Consider the following 26,416-nt stretch of genomic DNA (forward strand, 5'->3'; position numbering starts at 1 on the left):
GTATAGAGCTGGTCCAGTGTTCCACGGCCCGGACGAATAGTAATTGATTAGATACAAAATGAATTAAAATTGAGTGTTTTAAAAACATAATGAATATGGAGTAAACATTTGAATTTAACATATACTTTCCATCTCACAGACTTGCTGCACAGAATAGGTCCCATTACTATTGTAGATGTTTTATATTTTTAGTTTTTTTCCCAAACAAATACAAAATGATCTGGTTGACCCTGAGAAAATCATCAGAAGGGGAATATAAATTCACTAGGAATTAAAGGGGACCAAACATGAATGGACCCTCAAAACATTTGTCCTATATGCGATGTTATATTGCTAGAAGAAACATGGTGGTACTGTGTGCATTAATGAATAGATCCCAGTGCAATAGTGGTTCGGTATACAGTGCATTAAACAAAAATGGTGGATCCTAGTTACGGGTCAGATGGTCTCACCAACTCCATTATTTATTCCCAGTATTTTCCTTAGCTTGGGCCGCCTGAAGAAAAGTGGGGGAGAAACATGAACCTCTGTCAGATATTTCTATGGTGTAGGTAGCCTTTTGCCATATAAATCTATTGTGTGAAAAAAACAGGATACTGTTGCTGAATTGTACCTTGAGTTTCTCCAAGAAGCCTCCTTTGCCAAAGCCTCCAAAGACTCTTGCCAATTTTGGAGTGGGGGGTTTGGGTCCGAACAGCGCCAGTCCTTTCTTCTTGTCTTCTTCAGCCTTAGCAGCAGCTGGACCTTTGGCCTTCATCAGTTTCCTTTGGAAATAAAGGGTCAAATATGACTGAAGTTTTATCTCCATTAGTGGGTAACATCTCCTTTCAGAGAATAGAAACCCAACAGTCAATAATATCAGAGACAGATAATGATCACCATCTGGCAGAGCGATTGGTCAAAAACAGAGAAACTTTATGTAATTCTAACATGTCGAAATGTTAGAATTACATAATCACACTCTCTCCTCAAATTTGTAATATCTAAGTGTATTAATAAAAACCCTGTCTGGTCGAAGCAACTCCCGGTGGACTCAGAATAGCAGCACGGTCAAAGCTCGACAGTAGACTAGTGGACAGACTTCAGCTACATAACTAAAGAGTGACTTTGAACTTTTAGCATTCTTGAGTATACGTGTCACACCCGAGGTTTCTTACCTTCCTTTCTTTGCAAGCACTTTCTGGGAATTTGGGTAGTGGACTAAGATTTCGACCAGGTCTTTTTTATCCAGGACAAAAAGGTTGACGAAGCCATGAGCTTTTACATTAGCTGTACGTCGGTTCCCACCATCTTTGGCAGACTGCAGCAGGCTAGAGAACAAGTAAAAGCACTGATTGACAATTGTATAGTTCATAATAGAATTCTCGTCTACTTGAGGATTGCGTTCTGAAATCGCCATGTTATTATGTGATAATAATGATGAGACCTGATCTCTCCAAACACACAGCCAGCCTTCAGTGTCACAAACACAATGGAGTTGTCAGGTCCTCCTACCACTTGCACCTCTCCACCTTTTATGATGTACATCTCTTTACCAATGTCACCCTAACAAAGGCAACAAACAGGAGACGGGTTTGGAGATGCAGAGTGAATACTGACAAACTGTCTAGAGTATATAGTATTATAAACTGTGATTCAAATCCTGAATGCTGCTCGGCCAAAAGCAGTGGTCCATAAGACCGCATACAACGGCAGGACCTCACATTATACACTCACCTAAAGGATTATTAGGAACACCATACTAATACTGTGTTTGACCCCCTTTCGCCTTCAGAACTGCCTTAATTCTACGTGGCATTGATTCAACAAAGTGCTGAAAGCATTCTTTAGAAATGTTGGCCCATATTGATAGGATAGCATCTTGCAGGTGATGGAGATTTGTGGGATGCACATCCAGGGCACCAAGCTCCCGTTCCACCACATCCCGAAGATGCTCTATTGGGTTGAGATCTGGTGACTGTGGGGGCCATTTCAGTACAGTGAACTCATTGTCATGTTCAAGAAACCAATTTGAAATGATTCGAGCTTTGTGACCACACCCCTAAATGCATTGAAGCAACTGCCATGTGATTGGTTGATTAGATAATTGCATTAATGAGAAATTGAACAGGTGTTCCTAATAATCCTTTAGGTGAGTGTATAACAGCACACACCCTCATGCCATGTTGCTGAATTCTACAACAGTAGGAACATTTCACTCACCTTCTTCACCACAAAGTCCCCAGGTAGATATATAATGGACTTAAGCCTCAGCAACATGTCCACCAACATCTGCTTATCACAGCCCTGACGGAAGATAACGTCCAGAGCATTCAGACAAAATGTAAGCACCATTCAGAATGCGGTGCCAGCTGGCTGTTAGTTCTCAGCTGGCACAAGGATTCACAGGGTCATTAGATTTCTTTAAACCTTTATTCACCTGAAAAAGCGCAATTTTATCAAAAGTAGCAAAGTTAATGTCCACACCAATGGCGGTTCTCATTACAAGTGGCATTGTTTCCAGAAGCTCCGACTCATCTGAGAGACATTAAACAGTGGAGAAGAAATGGGGTAGAGTAAAATATAAAAATGAACAGTGAGTCCATGTACATGGACGTTTTGCCATTAAATTACATTGTACAATAATTAACATTAGTATTATGGCAGCAGAAAGTCAAAATGAATGTCCCACTAGAATCGGTTGCTTACCCAGCATTCCCTGGGCATCCCAGGTGTAGTTGTACCAGGTGCGTACTCGGTTCTGCACCAAGTCAGGAATGTAGAACATGTTCATATATGCCACACAGCCATCCATGGAGGCCCGGAAATACGTCTGACCCTGTGTGGCCGCCCCAATGACATCTCTCATCTGGAACAGGAAAACACCACACTCTGTATCCAGGACACGGAGTGGATCTGCACGTCTTCAAAATAGTACAACTGTACCTGTCCAATCAAACTGGAGAACACAAAGACACCAACGAAGAAGTTGGTCATCTGGAAACAGATCTCAAATACAGATCCGGGCTCTGGAAGACCCCCGATGTTGATCAGACTACGAACAGCAAAGTAGTAACAGCGCAGGTACCTGTGGGAAAGATACAGGGATGTTAGAAGGATGGGATCTCACACCCAAAACCCAATGGTTTCAGGTAAACAAACATTTAGAAACTTTTAAAAATAATTAACTGTATCCCCAAATCCCTTCTAAAATATTTCCAGAATCACTTGAAAAAATGCATAAAGCATGAAATTCCACCAGGGTTTTCTGGAACGCCTGGAAACCTTATTCAAGATAATAATATGTACATACGCGGTTCCCTGTCCATTGTAGACCCATTTACTGGAGTTGATGCCCAGGTACTCTGATGCCATGTAGTAGAAACAAGCGTTTAGATGGAGCATGAACAGCAAGTAGCCAGTGGTGCGCCCAACTCTAAACAAACACACAGAAGAAGGTTGTGCCTTTTTGTTGCCATCACTCGACCCCCATCCGGAATCTTAATCTTTCTCAGTGCTGACACTTTGAAACCAGTCTAGTGCCCAAGTACAACATGCTAGACAGTGTTTAAGTGGTTGGTTTTAGTACATGATTCTATGGTACTGCTCAAGTAAGAGTCCTCGGCAGGGAATTCACAAAACTTCTGTTTTGTATATGTCAAAATATTTTTGCATTATACCTCCAGATGTAAGCTTTGGCCATAATACTCTCAAGTCGATCGCTGAACTCGAAAAAGCTTTCAATCTGTAAAAAGAAATGAAGGAAACCAATGGTACCGCAAAATTACTCAGATTACTCAACATTATTTCAGAATAATGAGAACATCTGGATGAAGTCTTGACGTCACTACCTAATGTTAAAGTATATAGAAAAAGATACAGACTATAACATGCATAGTTTTATTGATAAAGATAAATGGTATATTTACCCGTAGTAGACGGTTGAGCCTGAACACAGCAGAGAATCCAAACAGGACACCGAGCAGATCAAATGGGATGATGCTGATCATATCCATCTGTCCAAGCAAAAAGAAGAGACAATGTACAGAGGAATTGAGTATCTGAACTCTAAACAAATCAGCCTATCTACAGCACATGTTATCTAGATTACTACATCAAACTGGCTGATATGTTCTTTGTATTACCACATGCCTGAATAAGGAAAATGTTGCACTGTGTCGCATCAGTATAAGCTTTGTAGTTACGGTCATGGAGATAGTGAAGAATGGCCAATAGGCCTACAGTATGGCTAAGGGCTGCATCCAGACAGTGTCTGTAACCAATACTTTGCCGAAGTAAGACAGAATTGTGGTTATTTTTGGTAACAGAAAATAAAATCTATAGAAATCTATCACAATTGTAAGTTTATACTTGAATAACTTATTATTGTTTTTAATTAAATGGGTTTTTGTATCCGTTTGCCTATGAGTTTGTATTATTGCATAAATACAGCACCACAGGTTATAGGTGCACCTTACAGTAGATGGGTAACCAACACAGGTAAATGATTAAGCACTTACACGAAACCTTGCCGTCTCACGATAATGTGGCTTTGTCAAACTCCTTTCTTTCTGAAACATAGCAATAGTTATTGAATAATTCATCTGTATGTTTCACCAACAATTATTACAGTTGTTGCCTTATAATACAACATACAGTACAATACAATTTTGTGATGAACGCAACTATACAAACATGATATGCATGCACAAGCATGCACACACACACACAAACCATCTTACAGTACTTACAATGATGTCTCCTCCTTTTACAAACTGCAGTCGAGGTTGCCAGAGAACTACATCAATGACATTGACAATATCAACAATAATGTCAACAATTATCCAGAAAGGAATGGTCACTGGTGTGTGGATGGGGAAGACCAGTCGAACCGGCGTGAACCAAATGTTGTAGTTAAACGCCACGCTCACAACTGTTAACCAAGCAATATACCTGCGATCTAGAGAGGCAAGAAAGCAATAAAAAAGGAAAAGGACCATTCATTATTACACATTAAATACAATAAATGCACCCGCTACTGTAGTTCTAGTGTGTTGCTAGTGAAGTCTTTATTTGTGGTGTGTAGTTGTAGCTGGGTAATGTAGTGGGAGCGTGTAGTTGTAGGGTGTGTTGAGGCCTACCTGTGAATGGGTCTATGGTGTTGCCCAGGACTGAGTCCATGGCGTCTTCTATTGGGCTGAGGATAGTGTCTATGAAAGAGAAGCTGATCATTGGACAGCAAGCTGCGTCCCTGGCGGCCTTCGCCTCCTCCTCTTTCTTTAGTCGCTCAGCCTCCTTCTTCTCTGCGTCTGCCTTCGCCTTTTCCTCCTTTTTCTTTGCCATTTCAACTGCCTTTATCGCGTCCGCTTCTGCTTTTTTTATGGCCTCCTCCTCTGCTTTTATCCTCTCTTCTTCTTTCTTTCTCAGGTAGTCCGGCTTCCGCAAGACCGGTGCTGAGGAAAAAGGGGTGAATAAAATCAGTTGTATGGATTAGCTGTGGAATTTAGTATAAAATCTAATTTGATCTAGTACGATTTGGGCTTCATGACTCTGAAGATTAGTCCTCTACATCTATTGAAGTGTACACATTGAGTATTAGACTGGAATGATGGAAATGATGGAAACTTTGAAATGACTAACTGACAGAACATCACCGGAGTCCACTTACTGACAGGGGGGCTGATTTCAGGCGAGGTTGCATAGGGGTCAATGGCCCTCTCTTTGTACATATTTGTCCGTTCTCTTAACTTCTTAACCACCTCCCGGAGTGAGTCATCTACGCATCTGCTATACACCACTGGGGGAGGTGACGGGGGGGCCTGGCCTTTACTGTATAAAAACACAGAAAGACCACAATTACAGATTGTGCAAGAGTTTTCATATAATCAATAAGAGAAAATAATTTGTTTCCAAATACCAAAGTGGATTGTGGCATTTTCCTTTAAATGGGCTACAGCTATTTAACGTAAGTGCAGTCTGTTCTACTCTCCTAGGTCTCAGGGTCTAAACTGTGGTCCTAGCCATGGGATACATTTAATCCTGGGTGGACAGAGCAACATTGTCTACGTTTGAAATGTCTCCTCCTAATCAGTTTTATTCTTACACTTACGCTGCTCAGTTCTGAACTTTTGCCACAGGTTTACCTTTTGTTCACACAGAAAGATTATTTCCCAGTGACTGGGCACCACCGTGTCAATGTTAGCTGCAGGTTAAACAGTGTGGACACAAGGGTTTCTACGGAGAAACCTACTGAGTCATTTTCAGTAGAGCAGTAGGCCATCTTGATATTAGACACAGATTGAATGGCAGTCTCTCTCTCTCTCTCCCTCCCTCTCTCACTCCCCCCCCCTCGCTCGCCCTCTCTCTCTCTCCCTCTCACCAGTGCACTAATCAAGGTGCTGGTGGCCATGTGATTAATCAGCCACATGGTCATCAACAGGTATTTCAGGAAACTAAAGCTGCTTCTTTCTTTTTGACCAATCATATGTGATCCTTTCAAATCAGGTTGTTTTCAGCGTCGATCTGTTAGGACAATATACCAATAAATGAAAATATACATATAAAATATTGTAAAAATTGCCTGTGTATACTTTCCTTTTGTACACAAGCACACAAGTATAGCACTTACTCTGTATGGTGAAAAATAGAAGCCGGTGGGATTTGTGTGTTATTTGACCAATTTCAACATAAGTCTCATCCCTGTATGTGAAGCTAGACTGTAAATTGCTACAAGTTCTCTCCTTCCAAACAGTTACTTTTCCATTGTAAAACATAGCCTTCCTTGAAGTCAAATATTAGCAACAAGACAGAAACAAAGCAAAAAACCCTTTGTATTTGAAACTACGATTCACACGTGTACTAACACCACCCATGCCCTGACCTCCTTAATACCCATAATCCCATAATCCTCTTCAGCTACTTTGGGAGTAACAAGCTTCAAGTCGATCTTCAAGTCATAGAGATGGTTAGAGGACATCACGTGGAAAAAGGGTGTTCTTGCATGGACTTCACCACTAAAACTGCCCTACTTTTTAATACAGTCAACTGGCTGATCAGGTCACTTGTAGTGAATGAATTACACTGAAATTGACTGCTTTAACACAGAGATGACCTTGATGGTGCTGTCCATGACGGAGCAGACATTATAATGGCACAGACAAACAGGTGAGACCTCTTTCCAACTCCACACATCATTAACCAGCTGCCTGCAGCTGTAATACAAGCTTGCACTGCTCCTTTCACAGTACGTAGTACAGAAGGGTGAGGTCCAGTGTCTTTCACAGACATAGCAACTGCAGTTGTTTATATCGAAGGCAGCATATTGAATAAGCTATTTTTAGCTACAATGAGGACAATTAAATCCCTTTGACAAAACAGAGAAGAAACTTGAGCAGAAGGCCTTTGCTCTCTAGTTACTACGCAACTATCAGCACATGTAATCTCAGGTAATGAACAAGGTTGACAGTCTCTGTGGCAGTACTAGCCAAACTAATAGCCCAGACCAAAAACAGTCACCCATGTGATTCACATTCTTACCCTTCAGCTCCCTCAGCGGGTTTATCCCCTGCTGTAGGTGCCTGGGCTGCAGAAGGAGCTGGGGCAGGTGCCTGGGCTGCAGAAGGAGCTGGGGCAGGTGCCTGGGCTGCAGAAGGAGCTGGGGCAGGTGTTGGGCCTGTAGAAGGAGCTGGGGCAGGTGTTGGGCCTGTAGAAGGGGCTGGGGCCGGTGTTGGGCTTGTAGAAGGAGCTGGGGCAGGTGTTGGGCCTGTAGAAGGCGCTGGGGCAGGCTCTGTGGGTGTAAAAAACATAATATCAACAAAGTGGACCAATGTAGCGTTCCAAGAGACTAAAACACAACAAGAAAGCATCTGAAATTGACAATTTCATTTTCCAGTTTTCAAATACTGTATGTATGTCCGTGAGATCTGGTTTCAAGTGAGAGAGAGCAGGTGAGGAATGGATGTACGTGTGTTGGTGTTGCTCTATAAGAACAGACCAAATATGCCAAAAAATCATTAGCTTCTTTCACTGAAAGTTGTATGAAATTGTATGATTAAAAATGTATTTCATGATATTATATGACTGAGTCAAATTTATGTTTGCTAAAGGGTATGCGCACAGGCAAAACTTTATTAGGTTTGGTTCAAAAGGGCATTGAGGCAAGACAAAATGCTAAATGGAAAGAAACTTTCCTGCAGGTTTAGAATCTTCCTTCTTCTCCTCATCCTTTTTCTCCGAAGGCTTATGTTCTTCCTGTGAACATAACACTGTTACATCACTGAAAACAACGTACCAGCTAACACCACATTAATAAACACTGAGTACTACAGAAAGTCATTACTTCTGTTCACAACCGCAAACAAGCTACCAAACAGTTCTTCACTTTTGAGCCTCAGGTGGATTTATGGTTGTCTTCATAACCATCAGTTATCATTAACACTGATGACCAAAATTAAATAACTATTTCAACTTGAGAGATAAAGAATAAAGATTTGTTTTAATTCAGCCTGATAGTCACACATTTCTTGGGTGTGCCTCGTATCACATTCGTTTAGCGTCTTTTTGGCAAAATAATCAGCATGAATCCAGTTATAAACCAATGTCAAATCTCCATCCAGCATCACATATACTGTAAAATCATTAGTTGAGGACATGGCAAGTTGTCTTTATAAAAGTGACAATGTGGGATTAAAACAATGGTCACCTTTCCACTTTTTTTGGTCATCAGGTAGGTTGGTCATTGGTACGTGCTAGTTTAGTTCTTCTATATGTCAACTTTACATACTTGATCCATATTATTTAGCCACCCGATGTACATTATATGGGTGATTTAATCCTGTTTACATTTTACCACAGTCCTAAACCATATTTATATACATCAGTAACTGTCAGTTTCAATCAAACACTATATACTGTATATTAACAGTACAAATCTCCTGTGGGTAAATTCTGCCTGTGCAATTTACACCAGATGTTACAGTGTTACAGTACAAAATAATCAAGAATATTTCTTGTTTCTGAAAAAAGGTTTAACCCCTATTCAATACCGGTGCACACTCACATTTAGCGTCAGTGTTGTGGAGAGAGAGAGACGTGTCTTACCTTGGCTGGAGGGGCAGATGCTGGTGAGGGGGCTGGAACAGAGGTATCAGTGGCAGCTGGTTTTGGGGTTGGCCCGGGCACTGAGAACAGTGCTTTGAGCTTGCCGAACATGGTGGACGGTGGGCTACTGAGTAGTCTGGCCTATAGGGAAGCTGGTGAGTCCATCCGGGATTATAGAACTGATCCTCAAACTGCCCTTTGTCTAACCAACTGTCTAACGCTGACCACCTGAAGTCTGAAAACCAGCCTTCCCCAGGTAATTAATCTTCAGTTCTATTAATTCCCTGTGGGAACTCCTCCTCTCTTCTCTACTGCTTTTGCCATAGAATGGGTCAACAGGGATCAGCTATCAGTGCCACCTAGCGCTGCTCGTAACAACGACACCCTCTGACATAAGACTGTTTGCTACATACTGAGCACAAACGTGTTCACTGAGCCGCAAATGCACAGCTGGAGGTCGTTATGTTTCGTGTCCACAGCAGGTTCGGCGTCGTTTAATAAAAATGCCTGTTATATCAGTCAGAGAGAACTTAAGTTCTAGGAGATCAAACAGGGCTAACAGCAGATTCAGGTACATTTGGTTACTTTCTTCGTATACGACAGGAAAAAGAGTAAACAGAACAATACTGTAAAGTGAATGGGTTATGGATAGCCTCTACGGCTCCTGAGTGTTTATGCTCCAGACAGATACAAAGAGACCACTTAATTCAATCTTACAATGTCCCACCTTATCCCTGCCTAAAATTTTCCAATGTCCTGCCTTTGACAAAGGGATTACAGTTTGTAGCCTAAAACTGAGATCTCTGTGGTTAGCTTTCGCACTTTCAACTCCAACCAACACAACACAAAACTGGTCAGGGTGAAAAATGTTTACTATGAAACTGTTAGGAAATTACAATGTATTTATTTAGGTAAATATATATCTTGTATAGCAGACAGATGGAGTGGTATAAAATTGTTTTGTACCTAGACTTTAAGCCCTGTTAGACAGAATAATAAATGCTTTGATTGGCAGTGTATTGGTAACTTTCACCACCAACTACATTATGTTTGTATTGGCAAAACAAAATTTGTGACTGGCGAAATAAAAGAGAACTGTGTTGAAAAAACAATAACAAAGGGAAAACAACTACACAGTAGCGTTCCTGTATTTTCTTTTTAAGAAAGTAATACATATTCTTAAGAGATTTCAATATAATAAAGGACATTAGGTGCGAGGGAACTATTCCTCATAGGAAAATGACAGAAAATAATGTTCTGGTCCTGCACTCACACAACTGTTTATTCAGCTGTGGGTGAAAAGACAGAATTGACAAATAATCCCCAAAGTAATCAGAAGTAGTTTGTCATCCTCAATTATTTTGATTAGAAGCTGCATTCTACAAGAGAAAGAAAGAACAAGGAACACCATAAAACAACGCTGTTACTACCATGCTTGAGCCATCTACAGAACGTATACTATTACTAACTGTAACTGAACATCAACATTCTGTCCTTGTAACAATACGTCAAAGAAAGAGTAAGAAATTTTTCTTACTTTCATTTTATCCATAAAGCCTTTGCGTCCCAGGCCCCCAAAGGCCCGCAGAAACTTAGGAGTGGGGGGTTTGGGTCCAAACAGCGCCATTCCTTTTTTTTTATCTTCAACAGCCTTAGCAGCCGCTGGACCTTTGGCCTTCATCAGTTTCCTTTGGAAATAAAGGGTCAAATATGAGTCAAGTTAATCTCCATTATGTGGTTACATTTTAGATGTCTATAGTTGTTACTGAATCAATATGGACTTATATGGAAAATAATAAATATGAAAAAGTGAAAAAACACCTTTATTTCATATTGACAAATAAAGCATGTCCCTTTATTTCATATTTACAAATAAAGCACAACCATTTATTTCATATTTACAAATAAAGCACAACCCTTCAAATTTACAAATGAATCACCCCACCAGAGAGGGAATTGTGTCAGTGATTTTGACAGATCCTCTGCATATAGAATCCCATTTTGCTGGCCTAAGATTGTACTTGTCTATACCCTGGATTGTATCACTGGGTTGTGTCATTGCCTTATTTGTGTGCATTAAAAAAACATGTCAATGTTGTATAAAGTCTGTCAATGCTATTTGATAGAAATATAATACACAACCCCGAAAAACTCAGAATCTACACATAAAGCTTTATCCTGTACTCCAAAAAGAAGTAATTCTTGGGGAAAATCTAAGAAAGTATTTATTTAAAACCATGTATCTCTAAAAACATAATATTGTGCTTTTCATCAGACTGTGGGGACCTGTTCATTTGATTTTGACCAGATAGATGACCTTGAGAGACTGAAGATCACCTCAGAACTTGGTTGAATAAAACATGTCAGTGATATGATTACCTGGTACAGTAGAACTGTAACTGTATTACAGAAACCCTCTTTCCCAAAAAGTAAGAAAATGTAAAGAAAAACAGAATGCAATGATGTGCAAATCATTTAAACCCTATATTCCTTAGAAAATAGTACAAAGACAACATATCAAATGTTGAAACTGAGAAAGGTTATTGTTTCTTGAAAAACATATGGCCACTTTGAATTTGATGCCAGCAATCGGTTTAAAAAAAGCTGGGATAGGGGCAACAACAGACTGGATAAGTTGTGTAATGCTAAAAGAAAAACTGGTGGAACATCTCACAAATAATTAGGTTAATTGGCAACAGGTCAGTTCAAATTATTGCATATGAAAAGATTATCCCAGAGAGGATGAGTCTTTCAGAAGTAAAGATGGGGAAGGGTTCATCATTCTGTGAAAGACTGCGCGGGCATAACGTTAATGTTTCTCAATGTAAAATTGCAAAGAATTTGGGGATCTTGTCATCTGATTCTGTGGTACATCATTTCATTAAAAGATTCAGAGAATCCAGAGAAATCTCTGTAAGCAAGGGACAAGGCTGAAAAACAATATTGGATGATCAGTATTGAATAGTTGATGGTATTGGAGGATCTTCTGATCCTCAGGCATTACTGCACTAAAAACAGACACGATTCTGTAGTGGAAATCACTGCATGGACTCAGGAACACTTTGGAAAACGACAGTCTGTCAACACAGTTTGGCGCTGCATCCACAAATGCTAGTTAAAACTCCACCATGCAAAAAAGAAACCATTTATACAGTGGGGAGAACAAGTATTTGATACCCTACCGATTTTGCAGGTTTTCCCACTTACTAAACATGTAGAAGTCTGTAATTTTTATCATAGGTACTCTTCAACTGTGAGTGACGGAATCCAAAACAATCCAGAAAATTACATTGTATGATATTTAAGTAATTAATTTGCATTTTATTGCATGACATAAGAATTTGATACATCAGAAAAGCAGAACTTAATATTTGGTACAGAAACCTTTGCAATTACAGAGATCATATGTTTCCTGTAGTTCTTGACCAGGTTTGCACACACTGCAGCAGATTTTGGCCCACTCCTCCAAATAGACCTTCTCCAGATCCTTCAGGTTTCGGGGCTGTTGCTGGGCAATACTGGCTTTCAGCTCCCTCCAAAGATTTTCTATTGGGTTCAGGTCTGGAGACTGGCTAGGCCACTCCAGGACCATGAGATGCTTCTTACGGAGACACTCCTTAGTTGCCCTGGCTGTGTGTTTTGGGTCGTTGTCATGCTGGAAGACCCAGCCATGACCCATCTTCAATGCTCTTACTGAGGGAAGGAGGTTGTTGGCCAAGATCTTGCGATACATGGCCCCACCCATCCACCCCTCAATACGGTGCAGTCGTCCTGTCCCCTTTGCAGAAAAGCATCCCCAAAGAATGATGTTTCCACCTCCATGCTTCACGGTTGGTATGGTGTTCTTGGGGTTGTACTCATCCTTCTTCTTCCTCCAAACACGGCGAGTGAAGTTTAGACCAAAATGCTCTATTTTTGTCTCATCAGACCACATGACCTTCTCCCATTCCTCCTCTGGATCATCCAGATGATCATTGGCAAACTTCAGACGGGTCTGGACATGCGCTGGCTTGAGCAGGGTGACCTTGCATGCTCTGCAGGATTTTAATCCATGACGGTGTAGTGTGTTACTAATGGTTTTCTTTGAGACTGTGGTCCCAGCTCTCTTCAGGTCATTGACCAGGTCCTGCCGTGTAGTTCTGGGCTGATCCCTCACCTTTCTTATGATCATTGATGCCCCATGAGGTGAGATCTTGCCTGGAGCCCCAGACCGAGGGAGATTGACCGTCATCTTGAACTTCTTCCATTTTCTAATAATTGCGCCAACAGTTGTTGCCTTCTCACCAAGCTGCTTGCCTATTGTCCTGTAGCCCATCCCATCCTTGTGCAGGTCTACAATTATATCCCTGATGTCCTTACACAGCTTTCTGGTCTTGGCCATTGTGGAGAGGTTGGAGTCTGTTTTATTGAGTGTGTGGACAGGTGTCTTTTATACAGGTAACGAGTTCAAACAGGTGCAGTTAATACAGGTAATGAGTGGAGAACAGGAGGGCTTCTTAAAGAAAAACCAACAGGTCTGTGAGAGTCGGAATTCTTATTGGTTGGTAGGTGATCAAATACTTATGTCATGCAATAAAATGCAAAATTAATTATTTAAAAATCATACAGTGTGATTTTCTGGATTTTTGTTTTCTCACAGTTGAAGTGTACCTATGATAAAAACTGCCCTGCTGTCTGGCAAATAAACATTTTAAATTATTTTTGCAAATCAATGATGCCGTGTCCTTCAGGCTAAAGAGGAGAGGGACCATCCAACTTGTTTCCAGCACACCTTTCAAAAGCCAGCATTCGTGATCGTATTGAGGTGACTACACATCTGTGAAGGCACCATTAATGCTGGACAATATATACAGGTTTTGGAGCAACATATGGTGCCTTTCAGACAACGTCTTTTTCAGGGAAGGCCTTGCTAATTTCAATAAGACAATGTCAAACCACATTCTGCACATATTACAACAACATGGCCCGGTAGTAAAAGAGTTTGGGTGCTAAATTGGTCTGCCTGCAATCCAGACCTGTCACCGATTGAAAACATTTGGCGCATTATGACACAAAACATACAACAATGACCCCAAACTGTTGAGCACTTGAAATCCAATCTCAAGCAAGAATGGGAAAAAACTTCACTTTAAAAACTACAGAAATTGATCTCCTCAGTTCCCAAACGCTTACAATATTATTAAAAGAAGACGTGGTAAACATGCCCATGTACCACCTTTTTTTAAATGTTTTGCTGGCATCAAATTCCAAACGTGCATGTATTTCTCCAAAAACAATAACATTTCTCAGTTTCAACATCTGATATGTTGTCTTTGGACTATTTCCATTTACATATAGGGATAAATTATTTGCATTATTCATTCAATCATTGCATTCTGTTTTTACTTGAATTTTACGCAGCGACCCAACTTTTTACAAATGGGGTTGTACATAATAACAGACAGTAATGCTAATGCAAGTTGAATAATGTAAACCATAGGTTAATGTCTCTTAGAATCACCTTTTCAGTTTATTTAGTTTTTAGTTTTTAGTTAGTCAATTCAATTACGTAAGTTTTGTGTACTGCCCTTCTTAACAGCTTTCATTTTTTTACCACAGCGGTTTGACCAAATTCAATGGCGTACCTATAATAAAGCTATTGTCCTCTCTTACCTTCCTTTCCTGGCCAACACTTTTTGAGCCAATGGGTAGTGGACCAGGATTTCAAAGAGGTCTTTCTTTTCCAGGACAAACAGGTTGGCAAAACCGTGAGCTTTGACGTTAGCAGTCCTTCTATTTCCGCCATCTTTAGACGACTGCAAAAGACTGTAGATGAAAAACACTAATCATCCACTTAATCTCATATAAAGTAATCTCTGTGTAGGCTACAACATGTGCCTTTCAAAATGGCAGCTTATTTTCTAAAAGATGTAATGCATTCCTATGAATAAGGAACATAAGGGCCCTGGACACAACATATGCATAACTCTACACAGAAAATACATGGTATAATTTCAGATACAGCCCATCGTTATTTAACTTGATGGGGCAGAGCTGTTCTGTACCTGATCTCTCCAAACACGCATCCAGCCTTTAAGGTAACGAACACAATGGAATTATCTGGCCCCCCGACCACCTGCACTGCTCCTGACTTAATAATGTACATCTCTTTACCAATATCTCCCTATGGAGGAGCAAGACACATGGAAAGCTGTTAAACCATACATCACACTGTATCTATAATAGTGTCTAATAAATAACATTAGTGTGTTTATAACTATGAAGAAATGTCCTGTTATCAAGAAATAGAACTGACAAAGTACCTTTCATACAGTAGACTACACTAAACGGCTAATTCTAAGGCTGAAGTTACCATGGATAACTAACACACACGTGCACACCAGCACACACACACACTCACCTTCTGCACCACAAAGTCCCCAGGTAGATATATAATAGACTTAAGCCTCAGCAACATGTCCACCAACATCTGGTTATCACAGCCCTGAGGAAACACATTCAGCATCATATATTACACGTACAGTGGGGCAAAAAAGTATTTAGTCAGCCACCAATTGTGCAAGTTCTCCCACTTAAAAAGATGAGAGAGGCCTGTAATTTTCATTATAGGTACACTATGAGAGACAAAATAAGAAAAAGAAATCCAGAAAATCACATTGTAGGATTTTTAATGAATTTATTGGTAAATTCCTCTGTAAAATAAGTATTTGGTCACCTACAAACAAGCAAGATTTCTGTCTCTCACAGACCTGTAACTTCTTCTTTAAGAGGCTCCTCTGTCCTCTACTCGTTACCTGTATCAATGGCACCTGTTTGAACTTGTTATCAGTATAAAAGACCACAACCTCAAACAGTCACACTCCAAACTCCACTATGGCCAAGACCAAAGAGCTGTCAAAGGACACCAGAAACAAAATTGTAGACCTGCACCAGGCTGGGAAGACTGAATCTGCAATAGGTAAGCAGGTTGGTGTGAAGAAATCAACTGTGGGAGCACTTATAAGAAAATGGAAGACATAGAAGACCACTGATAATCTCCCTCGATCCGGGGCTCCACGCAAGATCTCACCCCGTGGGGTCAAAATGATCACAAGAACAGTGAGCAAAAATCCCAGTACCACACGGGGAGACCTAGTAAATGACCTGCAGAGAGCTGGGACCAAAGTAACAAAGGCTACCATCAGTAACACACTACTCCGCCAGGGACTCAAATCCTGCAGTGCCAGACGCGTCCCCCTGCATAAGCCAGTTCATGTCCAGGCCCGTCTGAGGCTTGCTAGAGAGCATTTGGATGGTCCAGAAGAGGATTGGGAGAATGTTATATGGTCAGATGAAACCAAAATAGAACTTTTTGGTAAAAACTCAACTCATCGTGTTTGGAGGAGAAAGAATGCTGAGTTGCTTTCAAAGAACACCATACCTATTGTGAAGCATGGGGGTGGAAACATCATGCTCTGGGGCTGTTTTTCTGCAAAGGGACCAGGATGACTGATCTGTATAAAGGAAAGAATGAATGGGGCCATGTATCGTGAGATTTTGAGTGAAAACCTCCTTCCATCAGCAAGGGCATTGAAGATGAAACGTGGCTGGGTCTTTCAGCATGACAATGATCCCAAACACACCGCCCGGGCAATGAAGGAGTGGCTTCGTAAGAAGCATTTCAAGGTCCTGGAGTGGCCTAGCCAGTCACCAGATCTCAACCTTATAGAAAATCGTTGGAAGGAGTCCAAAGTCTGTGTTGCCCAAAACATCACTGCTCTAGAGGAGATCTGCATGGAGGAATGGGCCAAAATACCAGCAACAGTGTGAGAAAATCTTGTGACGACTTACAGAAAATGTTTGACCTCTGTCATTGCCAACAAAGGGTATATAACAAAGTATTGAGATGAACTTTTGTTATTGACCAAATATTTATTTTCCACCATAATTGACCAATAAATTGGTTAAAAATTCTACAATGTGATTTTCTGGATTTTTATCCCAAATTCTTTCTCGTGTTTTCTCTCATAATTACAGGCCTCTCTCATCTTTTTAAGTGGGAGAACTTGCACAATTGGTGGCTGACTAAATACTTTTTTGCCCCACTGTATGTGCACCTCTTCCTGAGGTAAGTTGTTGCGCAAGTTTGCGTTGGTGCGTGCGTCTGCGCGTGCCATTGCTTTGGAGCATATGCACGTACCTTAAACAGTTCAATTTTCTGGAATGTGGCCAGGTTGATATCCACCGCAATGGCTGTCCTCATGACCAGAGGCATCTGTTCCAGCAGCTCAGACTCATCTAAACGTCGTCAAGAAGAACCATAAAGAAAACATTTACTAATTATTCATCCAACATTTAAAAAAAAAACTCTTATTCACACAAGCGGGGAGCTTCCCTTAAAAACATAAAAGATTAACATTGTCTCAGGAAATAGGAAACAAAGTGTCAGTTGGGACACAACCTGATAATGTTCTTACCCAGCATGCCCTGGGCATCCCAGGTGTAGTTGTACCAGGTGCGAATTCTGTTCTGACATATTCTGGGGATATTGTTTGACACCATGTAATACACAGTGTTGTCCATGGAAGTACGGAAGTAGGTCTGGCCTTGGGTGGCTGCGCCGATGACATCTCTCATCTGGGACGGATTAAGGTGGACACACACACTGTAGGTCAACTGAGGTCGAGTTTAACTTGATTGTGCAGCAATATCACATACCTCTACCCATTTTTCATGACAACATCTAAAATATATGACAGAGACTTGGTTGTGCTGGAAAAAAGCTTGTGGTCTGCTACACTGAAATCCTAGAGGGTTGGCGATCCCAAATTAATCAGGGGCTAGAGTCATCCAATAGGGTGTCATAGTTCTACACTACTATCTAGACCAAAGTTGGGAGACCTAATGGGTGGGCTATCTTACTATGTATTTTCCTTTTACCTGGCCAATCAAACTGGAGAACACGAAGACACCCACGAAAAAGTTTGTCAGCTGAAATGTAATCTCAAAGACTGTGTGGGGCTCAGGAAGACCCCCGATGTTGATCAGGCTGCGGACAGCAAAGTAGTAACAACGCAGGTACCTGTAGAGAGGGTTGGAGTATCAGGCTGGTATCTGTACAGACGGTTGGGGTATCAGGCTGGTATCTGTACAGACGGTTGGGGTATCAGGCTGGTATCTGTACAGGGGGTTGGGGTATCAGGCTGGTATCTGCAGATAGGGTTGGGGTATCAGGCAGGTATCTGTAGAGAGGGTTGGGGTATCAGGCTGGTATCTGCAGATAGGGTTGGGGTATCAGGCAGGTATCTGTAGAGAGGGTTGGGGTATCAGGCTGGTATCTGTAGAGAGGGTTGGGGTATCAGGCAGGTATCTGTAGAGAGGGTTGGGGTATCAGGCAGGTATCTGTAGAGAGGGTTGGGGTATCAGGCTGGTATCGGTAGAGGGGGTTGGGGTATCAGGCAGGTATCGGTAGAGAGGGTTGGGGTATCAGGTTGGTATCTGTAGAGGGGGTTGGGGTATCAGGCAGGTATCTGTAGAGAGGGTTGGGGTATCAGGCTGGTATCTGTAGAGAGGGTTGGGGTATCAGGCTATTTTGGGTTCTCCAATATGAATGAAAATACACAGAACAGTATACGGTCATTGTATAATTTTAAATCCGAAGTGCTGCGGTATAGACCCCAAAAAAATAACACACCAAAGGGACAAAGGGTCACTGTCCAAATACATTTGGATCTTACTGTACAGTGGAAAAGTATAAAACAAAAGTAAAAAAGGCAAATAAATATTATAGTTATAGTAAAAAATCTAAACATTTGCTGTTGTCAAATTCACTAAAGCTAAGGGCAAGTCTTAAACATATAGTCTCTAAATCACAGTTCTTTTCTGGCCCCAGATGATTTGACAAAAATCTAACTATAGTTTTCAATACAAAGGCTGTGCCATTACAATGCAATTTTGTTTGGGCAATATATTGTGAAACCCATTAATGCCCTTACAACACTGTAAAAACAAAATCACTGTAAAAACAAAATCACTAAAATCACAATGCAAAGATCACATCGTTCTGGATCCAGCTCCTCCCCGTCACGCTCCTCACCAGCCACCGTTACACTCTCACTTCCCGACACGCATGAACGCACCCAACAATCCAGATCCCAATCACCGGAATACTGAACACCTGTGCCCTGTTTACCTCTCTATTTAGCCTGTGCTCTGCCTCCACTCCAGTGTGAGGTACTGTTCATAGTGGACCTGCCAAGCCTTTGTATCGTGCATTGCGTTTGCCTTTTGACTCCCTGCATGTTGTTCTCTCCCTTCCCGTTCCCGTCTTCTCTCGTTATCCAGAAACCTGCGTCCTGACCCGTCTGCCTGCCCCTTGGATTCTCCTACCGCCTAACCCTGCCTGTACTGTTGCCTTCGCGGACTGATCACCCGGTATCCTGACCTGCCTGCCTGCTTCTGGTTTCTCCTTACTGCCGATCCCTGCCTGTACCTTCGCTTACGTGGACTGATCTCCTGTTTTCTGAACCTAACTGCCCCTCTCTACTGTTTTTGCTCCTGCCTGCTCCCCTGTACAACAATACATCGACAGTTGCGTTTCTGCAATTGGAACCACACAACCCCGGTCTCTGTGTTCATTACAGATAGTATGTATACATCCTTTAACAGATTACATTAACATAGAGAGACATGAAATCAGATACACTTATCTAATAGCGCATTGAACATACGCATTTCCTTTGCCAGTGTAGACCCATTTAGTCTTGCCGATGCCCTGGTAGTGCGATGCCACATAGTAAAAACATGCGTTCAGGTGCAGCATGAAGAGCAGGTAGCCAATGGTGCGAATGACTCTAGGAACACAAGCAACGGCAGCACCATTAGATAAAGGTACAATAACATATAGCCATGCCCCAGCTAACAATTCATTATGACCATTCAAACCTTCTACAGGATTCCTATTGTTTTTTTTTTTTTTATAAGAATCAATCACATACGATTTTATTTGGGATTTTCTTAGGATTTTGATAGGAACCAATCCTATACAATTTCTACTAGACTTACTTTAAAAATAAGAATGGTTTTCTTTTTTTTTTCTAGTAAGGGTATTTATTTAATTAGTTCATCAATGGTGTTGATTGATTTGGTGTCTGATACATTGTTTGACTGAAAGGTCATCACCTCACCAAGTCATTGATGATGCCATTATATCTGGAGTTGGTACAGAATAAAACTGATACAAAGGGATGATTAATGACTCCAGTCACACCCTAGGTATAAGTAAATTGAAGTTAGTGTGATATCCATAGCAACAACATACCTCCAAATGTAAGCCTTGCTCATGAGGCTCTCCAGACGATCACTGAACTCAAAAAATGTGTCTGCCTAAAGAAGAACATAAAATCAACACCCAAAAAGTAGCATAAGTCTACCATATGTAAAACTAGACTTGTTTCAGCATATGGTGAATTTGCATATGGTGGCCAAACATTAACAGTGAATGCTTTACCTTAAGAATTCGATTGAATCTGAAGATGGATTTATATCCAAATTGTAAACATAGCAAATCTGTGGGCACCATTGCTATTATGTCAAACTAAGGAAAGAGAAATGATAGATGGTAACTCTGAAACCCCTGCCATGAACACATATTTTAGCAATACATAAAAGTATATACGGATGGTATAACAAATTCACATTTTTGACAGACGTACCTTAAATCTCTCAGTTTCTCTATAGAATGCTTTAGTCAAAATCCTGTCTTTCTGAAAAGAAGAACATTACATTTAAAATCACATCCATCTAGTCAGTTTTGAAAGCAGAACACATGTTGACACAACTGTAAGCCTTAGGGGCACACCATTCTGAACCCTACCTGTGTCTTCCTGAATTATGTATGTTTCATGAAAGTAACTATAAACATTTTGAATAGGCATATGGATTCCCCATTGCTCTTGAACTGTTAAAGATACTAACACCAAAACATGTAAAACAGCCAGATTGGAAGTGGTGCTGATATAGATTCAGATGCTATTTAAAATGTTCATCCATATTTGCCTAAATCCCAGTGCATTGCATTTGCCAATTTCTATTTTAAATGTGCAGTTTTGTCATGCCATTTCTAGTTATGACTGTTTTATATGTTCATAAAAGCTCCATACGTTTGAATGGGAAGTATTTGGATTAGCAGCTGCTTTTGAACTTTTAACAGATGCTGTTATCCTTACTCTGACACACACACACACACACATACTCACTTTAAAACACACATTGTTTTCTTTGTATATGTTGTATATTTGAGTGACTTTGTCAATTCTTGTATATTCAGTAATGCATTTCAGTGTTTTGTTATGTGTCATGTCTTTCATTCTAGGTTTCTTGAAACAACATGCCCCTTTATTTCAAGGACACTGTAGAAGTGAAAGCTATATTACTCACTATAACGTCCCCTCCTTTGACAAACTGCTTGCGGGGCTGGAATAAGATGGAATCAATGAGATAGATAAAGTCTGCCAGAAGGTCCATAGCAATCCAGTAAGGGATCCACTCCGGTGGGTGGTAGGGAAAACACAGGCGAGCCGTCATCAGCCAGGTGTTGTAGTTGAAGGCCAAAGTTACGAGACTGAGCCACACAATGTATGCACGATCTATGAGGAGAAGAAGAAAGATAGAAATTATTAGGAATGATCAAGAGGAGACAGAGAGACAGAGAGAGACACAGAGAGAGACAGAGAGACAGAGAGTGAGAGAGACACAACAAGAGAGAGACAGAGCGAGATACAACGAGAGAGAGACAGAGAGAGAGATTCAGAGAAAGAGACAGAGAGACGGAGAGAGATTTTGAAAAGGCATTTGACTCAATTTGGCATGTATTTTACTAAAACGAATTGAAAGGAGTGTGGGGGGAAAACCTGATATTATTCAATCAATGTACTTGTACACAAATAATAAATGTGCAGTTAATATTGGAGATAAAAACACAATCATTTGGTCAAGGCTGTGGAGTAAAACAAGGAAATAACTTAAAGAGATTAAGAGACCACTGCACCTTTTTCTTCCCTTTCCAAAAAGTCAAAAAGGAAGGTTTTTAGTGAGAAACAGAAGGGTTCAAATTAAGAGACCACTGCAAATTAAACGCTTTCGTTCCTCACTCAAAACCTTTTCAACTTTTTTGAAAAGGAAAGAAAAAGGTTAAGTGGTCTCTTAATTTTTTCCGGAGCTGTAACCAGAAATAAAATCCCTCCTGTATGCAATTGATCTGGTTCTACTGTCACCAAAAAAAGAGGGCCTACAGCATCATTTAGATACACTGCATCAGTTCTGCCAGACCTGAGCACTGACAGTCAATCTAAAAAATATAAAGTTTATGATATTCCAAAAAATATCCAAATGTCAAGGAAACAGACATACTTTCTTATTAGCTCCACTCACATAGAACACACCCGGAAACAGCAAGATGAATTCTGAAATGTACAGAAAAATCTTGTCTTGTTTTTTCAGGGCCAAAAAGTGGAATGTTCTTGACTGGCCAAGTCAATCACCTGACCTGAATCCCACAAGACATAACTGAAGGCAGAAATGCACACAAACAAGACGGCAAGATAGGTTTTCTCACACATTTGGAAATGGAGAAAAAACTTCTGCAGGGGAGCGTTCTTTGCAGAAGAACAGTTCTCAAAACAAATCATGAGTTTGGAAAGAAATGGCTGAAACTTTGGCTGTGAATTGTGCTCATGCAAAATCTATTATTTGGTCAAGTGCTAACAGAAAGGCAGCAACATCACTTCAAATGCGAAGGATTTGCCTACCAAGTACTAAATATGATGACTTTATATAAGATTGTTAGAGAGCTGCAGTTCATACCTGGATCATGGTTTATGGATGTAAATGTCCTCAAATGAAAGCTGACTGTCTGAACTTTAACCCATTAGATATTATATTATTTAAAATCCATATTGCTGCCTTTCACGCAAGTGTAAAATAATAGCAAAATATTTGTAGGGCTTATTTCTCTTTTTCTTATGAGTAGGTTTATGTTTATATATTTTCCTAACAAAACTTTGCAGTGTAAGATATGCCATTTTGAAGGTCTGAGGTAGTACTTTTATAAACTGAAAAGAAAAGCGGACCCCAAGGTGACTGTTGTGTTGCTTAACTAGTACAACAAAGCTGCAGAGATTGTATTCAGTACATACCTGTAAATGGATCTATAGTGGATGGCAGAACTGAGTCCATTCGATCTTCAATAGGTTTCAGTAACCTGTCTAGGAAGGTAGCCATTATTTGTCCCAAACTCGGTTTGACCACAGGCTCCAATGCTTTTGCCTCATCTTTTGCTTTTTGCTCTGCAGCTTTCTTCTCTGCCATTTCCTGCTTTTTCTTCTCAGCTGCCTCTTTCTTTTTTAAGTCTTCCTCTTCTTTCTTTATCCTATCTTCCTCTTCTTTTTTCATCCTCTCATTAATTAATATTTCATAATCCGGTTTTCGATAAACAGGAGCTAAAGGACAATAAAAAATAGAGACAAAATGTTTTCTAAACCTGCTTAAACTTTCTCGTGAATAATTCATGAAGTATATATTCAGTATAAGTTGCTTTTTTAATGCCCTACATGTGGACACTTACTGACTGGAGGGCTGACTTCAGGTGAGGATGCATGTGGGTCTATAATCTTTTCTTTGTATATTTCTGTTCTCTCCCTCATTAGCTTCACTATGGCCCGGAGATGATCATCAGAATACTTGTTGTACACTACAGGAGGAGGTACTGGAGGAGATGAAACTTCTCTGGAAAGAAAAATGACAATAAGCTTCACCGTTACTTCATTACAAAATAAGACCCCCATTACATCCCCTGTATTACAGAATCACTTAGCTATTTGTCAACCGCACTTCAGAGAATAAGAAAAACATTGTATACCCAAGCTGTTTGAACCATAGTGCCATGAGCACAAAAAGATTTAGGGCTCAATGCAGTTCATTATGTTCAACCTGACACAACACCTGACAGTTTTGCCCTATTTCAGTGGAACATGTGGGTCTAACACTTCACTGAATAAGTAGCTCCCTCTGCTGGAAGAAGAGTCAATAGCAATACATGGCTTGAGTCATTTATCTTAATATCCCCACATCTGTAGAAGTGCAATGAATTTGACACCCCTGATCTAAATTAAAATTAAACCATGCAGTAGTATATTTATGTCTCAGATAAACCATTCACATAACATTTCACAAGCTATTCATTTCATATTTCACTCCAGTTGAAATGGAGCTACCCTGGCACTGTTCGTATAGAAGTTAAAGTTCTAACTGAAACAAGCACATTTGCATACATAGGAGTACATTTGGTTATGGGATGTTATAGCGGTAGGGTGTTAAAGGATTGTCAGAGACAGAGTTTACATATATCTATCCAACCATTACTCCCAACCACATTTAGTTGAGCAAAAACAATGACTGAAAGCTATTGTGACTTCCACCAAGTAATAACTATGGGATTTTGAAGACATATAAAATCTGAATCAGTCATTTGAAATGCATATACAGTACCAGTCAAAAGTTAGGACACACTAACCATTCACATACCCATTTATTTTCCATATGAATACCCTTTAAGAATTAATTTCAAGGTAGTAAGATTTGAAAAATGTCAGACGAGATAGACTAATGTACTGTCTTACCCCTCTACTGCTTCCTGTCCAGGATTGGCTGGGGCTGCAGCTGGACCCACCGCAGGTGTTGTGACCGGGGCGGGGACTGGATCTACAGGGGCGGCGGCAGGGGGCGGGTCTACAGGGGCGGGGGCTGGGATAGGCTCTGCAGAGACCCGTATTGTAGCAAACATCATTTAAGGTGTAGAAGGAGACATAATTGTGTTTTTAATTTAGACAAAATGAAATCCATAAAATATTTGAAGAATTTAATCTGCACAGAAACATCTAGACATGAGCTTTTGGGGTTGGGTGTGAGTATTTGTTAGGTGTGTGTTGGTGATTTGGAGGTGTGCCGGGGCACCATGTTTTGAACAGCATATTGGAAATGGGGTGATTCAGGGACATCTACAGTATAAGCATGGACACTAATGCATGATGCAGATAGACCAGTTTAACCAATGACCTGCACAGCATTAAATTCTTAGTCACCTCACTGCTCCACTTAAAGCACAACCGTCAGTTCAGCTGTCTAAATCCAACTAAAGAAGCTAAGCGGCCTAGACAAGCCCCCTACCGCACCCTCATAGTCCAATACTAAAAAAGTTAGTGTTTGCTCGCGGCTTGTTATTGATAACCTGCCTTATAGGGATGGGGATGAGCCCAACTGTATTCAAATGAGGATTAGCATAATCCAAAACAAAGCTTTTCACAATGAAATTCAAGAGGAATGACAGTCCGGTTTCTGTTTTATCTCATAAAAGACTACCTTACCTGCAGGTTTTTCCACTTTCTTGGTCCCATTTCCTGTATCTGCTGGCGTTTCCTCCTGCTGTGACAAAGAACATTATCTCAAAGTCAGATGCTTGTCTTCATTAGGCATAAGTGATTAGAGGACATTTTCATATAAAAGGCAATTTTGAACAGACTGAACTGATCTACCAGGCAGCAACAGACCACTGTGCGATTGACATTTTCAAATTAAACTCCATCATAATGCAATGAATTTTAATGTGCCATTAAGTAATGAACAATTTATATTGTACAAACGATAGGGGAAACAAACTATGATAATTATAATTGTTTTCTTGGCCTGAAGAATAAAATATATGTGGAAAATAGAACAAAAAAAGAATGGAATCCAGAGAGCAAATCTAATAGCAAATTATGACAACGCAAAATGAAATTGCTTAATATTTCTCAGTGTTACAGCAGCCATTGTCACAGTCAGTAAAAATGTCATGCTAAAAGCCTATAGAAGCCTATACAGTATGTTCTTGGCTTGCTTCGTACCACCCTGGGCCTAATGATGCTACAGTATATGGATTAGAACAGCGTCTGAGGCAGTGGTATTTTACCTTAGCAGGTGTCGATGCAGGTGTAGGTGCATTTGCAGGAGCCTGGACTGGAGCAGGGGCTGCTGCGGGGACTGCAGCCGCCGGGATTTGAGGAAGAAACAGCCCCTTCAGCTTGCCGAACATGGCTGAATGGCTTGGGAGTTAACAGACCCACGGGCTACGTTACAGAGTGGTGGTGGTGGTACGATCCCCTCCAAGCCTTATCCTTCCCTCTCTCCGTCTCGTTTCAGACTCAGCAGTCGCTATCCTGACCTCGTAGGTTACTGTCCTATTCATAATCTGCAGGCCCCTGATGCAATTAGGTCTGTGATGCTGTCAGACCCACTAATACAGAACGCTAAGACTCCATCTGAG

The 26,416-nt window shown here is 40.7% G+C and overlaps 2 protein-coding genes across 2 annotated transcripts; both read right to left on the reverse strand.

Annotated features, from left to right (window-relative positions):
* Positions 1-163: 163 nt before the first annotated feature.
* cngb3.1 (cyclic nucleotide gated channel subunit beta 3, tandem duplicate 1) lies at positions 164-9,845 on the reverse strand. The gene is made up of 18 exons (XM_029116448.2): positions 9,079-9,845; positions 8,169-8,229; positions 7,516-7,765; positions 5,648-5,808; positions 5,121-5,432; positions 4,731-4,939; positions 4,500-4,550; positions 3,909-3,995; positions 3,660-3,724; positions 3,293-3,415; positions 2,926-3,067; positions 2,689-2,848; positions 2,420-2,517; positions 2,203-2,286; positions 1,427-1,545; positions 1,158-1,310; positions 614-764; positions 164-496 (listed from the first exon to the last, which is right to left on the reverse strand). The coding sequence occupies exons 1-18, from the start codon at positions 9,187-9,189 to the stop codon at positions 461-463; spliced, it is 2,373 nt and encodes a 790-aa protein (XP_028972281.2). The 5' UTR covers positions 9,190-9,845; the 3' UTR covers positions 164-460.
* Positions 9,846-9,962: 117 nt separating this feature from the next.
* Positions 9,963-26,416, reverse strand: LOC105031530 (cyclic nucleotide-gated cation channel beta-3). Its single transcript, XM_029116359.2, has 18 exons — positions 26,063-26,416; positions 25,479-25,536; positions 24,735-24,870; positions 23,681-23,841; positions 23,253-23,555; positions 21,496-21,704; positions 20,772-20,822; positions 20,567-20,653; positions 20,378-20,442; positions 19,788-19,910; positions 17,998-18,139; positions 17,535-17,694; positions 17,258-17,355; positions 15,479-15,562; positions 15,123-15,241; positions 14,731-14,883; positions 10,616-10,766; positions 9,963-10,457 (listed from the first exon to the last, which is right to left on the reverse strand). The coding sequence occupies exons 1-18, from the start codon at positions 26,183-26,185 to the stop codon at positions 10,431-10,433; spliced, it is 2,250 nt and encodes a 749-aa protein (XP_028972192.2). The 5' UTR covers positions 26,186-26,416; the 3' UTR covers positions 9,963-10,430.

This window comes from Esox lucius, chromosome 21, assembly GCF_011004845.1.
Source record: "Esox lucius isolate fEsoLuc1 chromosome 21, fEsoLuc1.pri, whole genome shotgun sequence".
In the NCBI taxonomy this organism is placed as follows: Eukaryota; Metazoa; Chordata; class Actinopteri; order Esociformes; family Esocidae; genus Esox; species Esox lucius.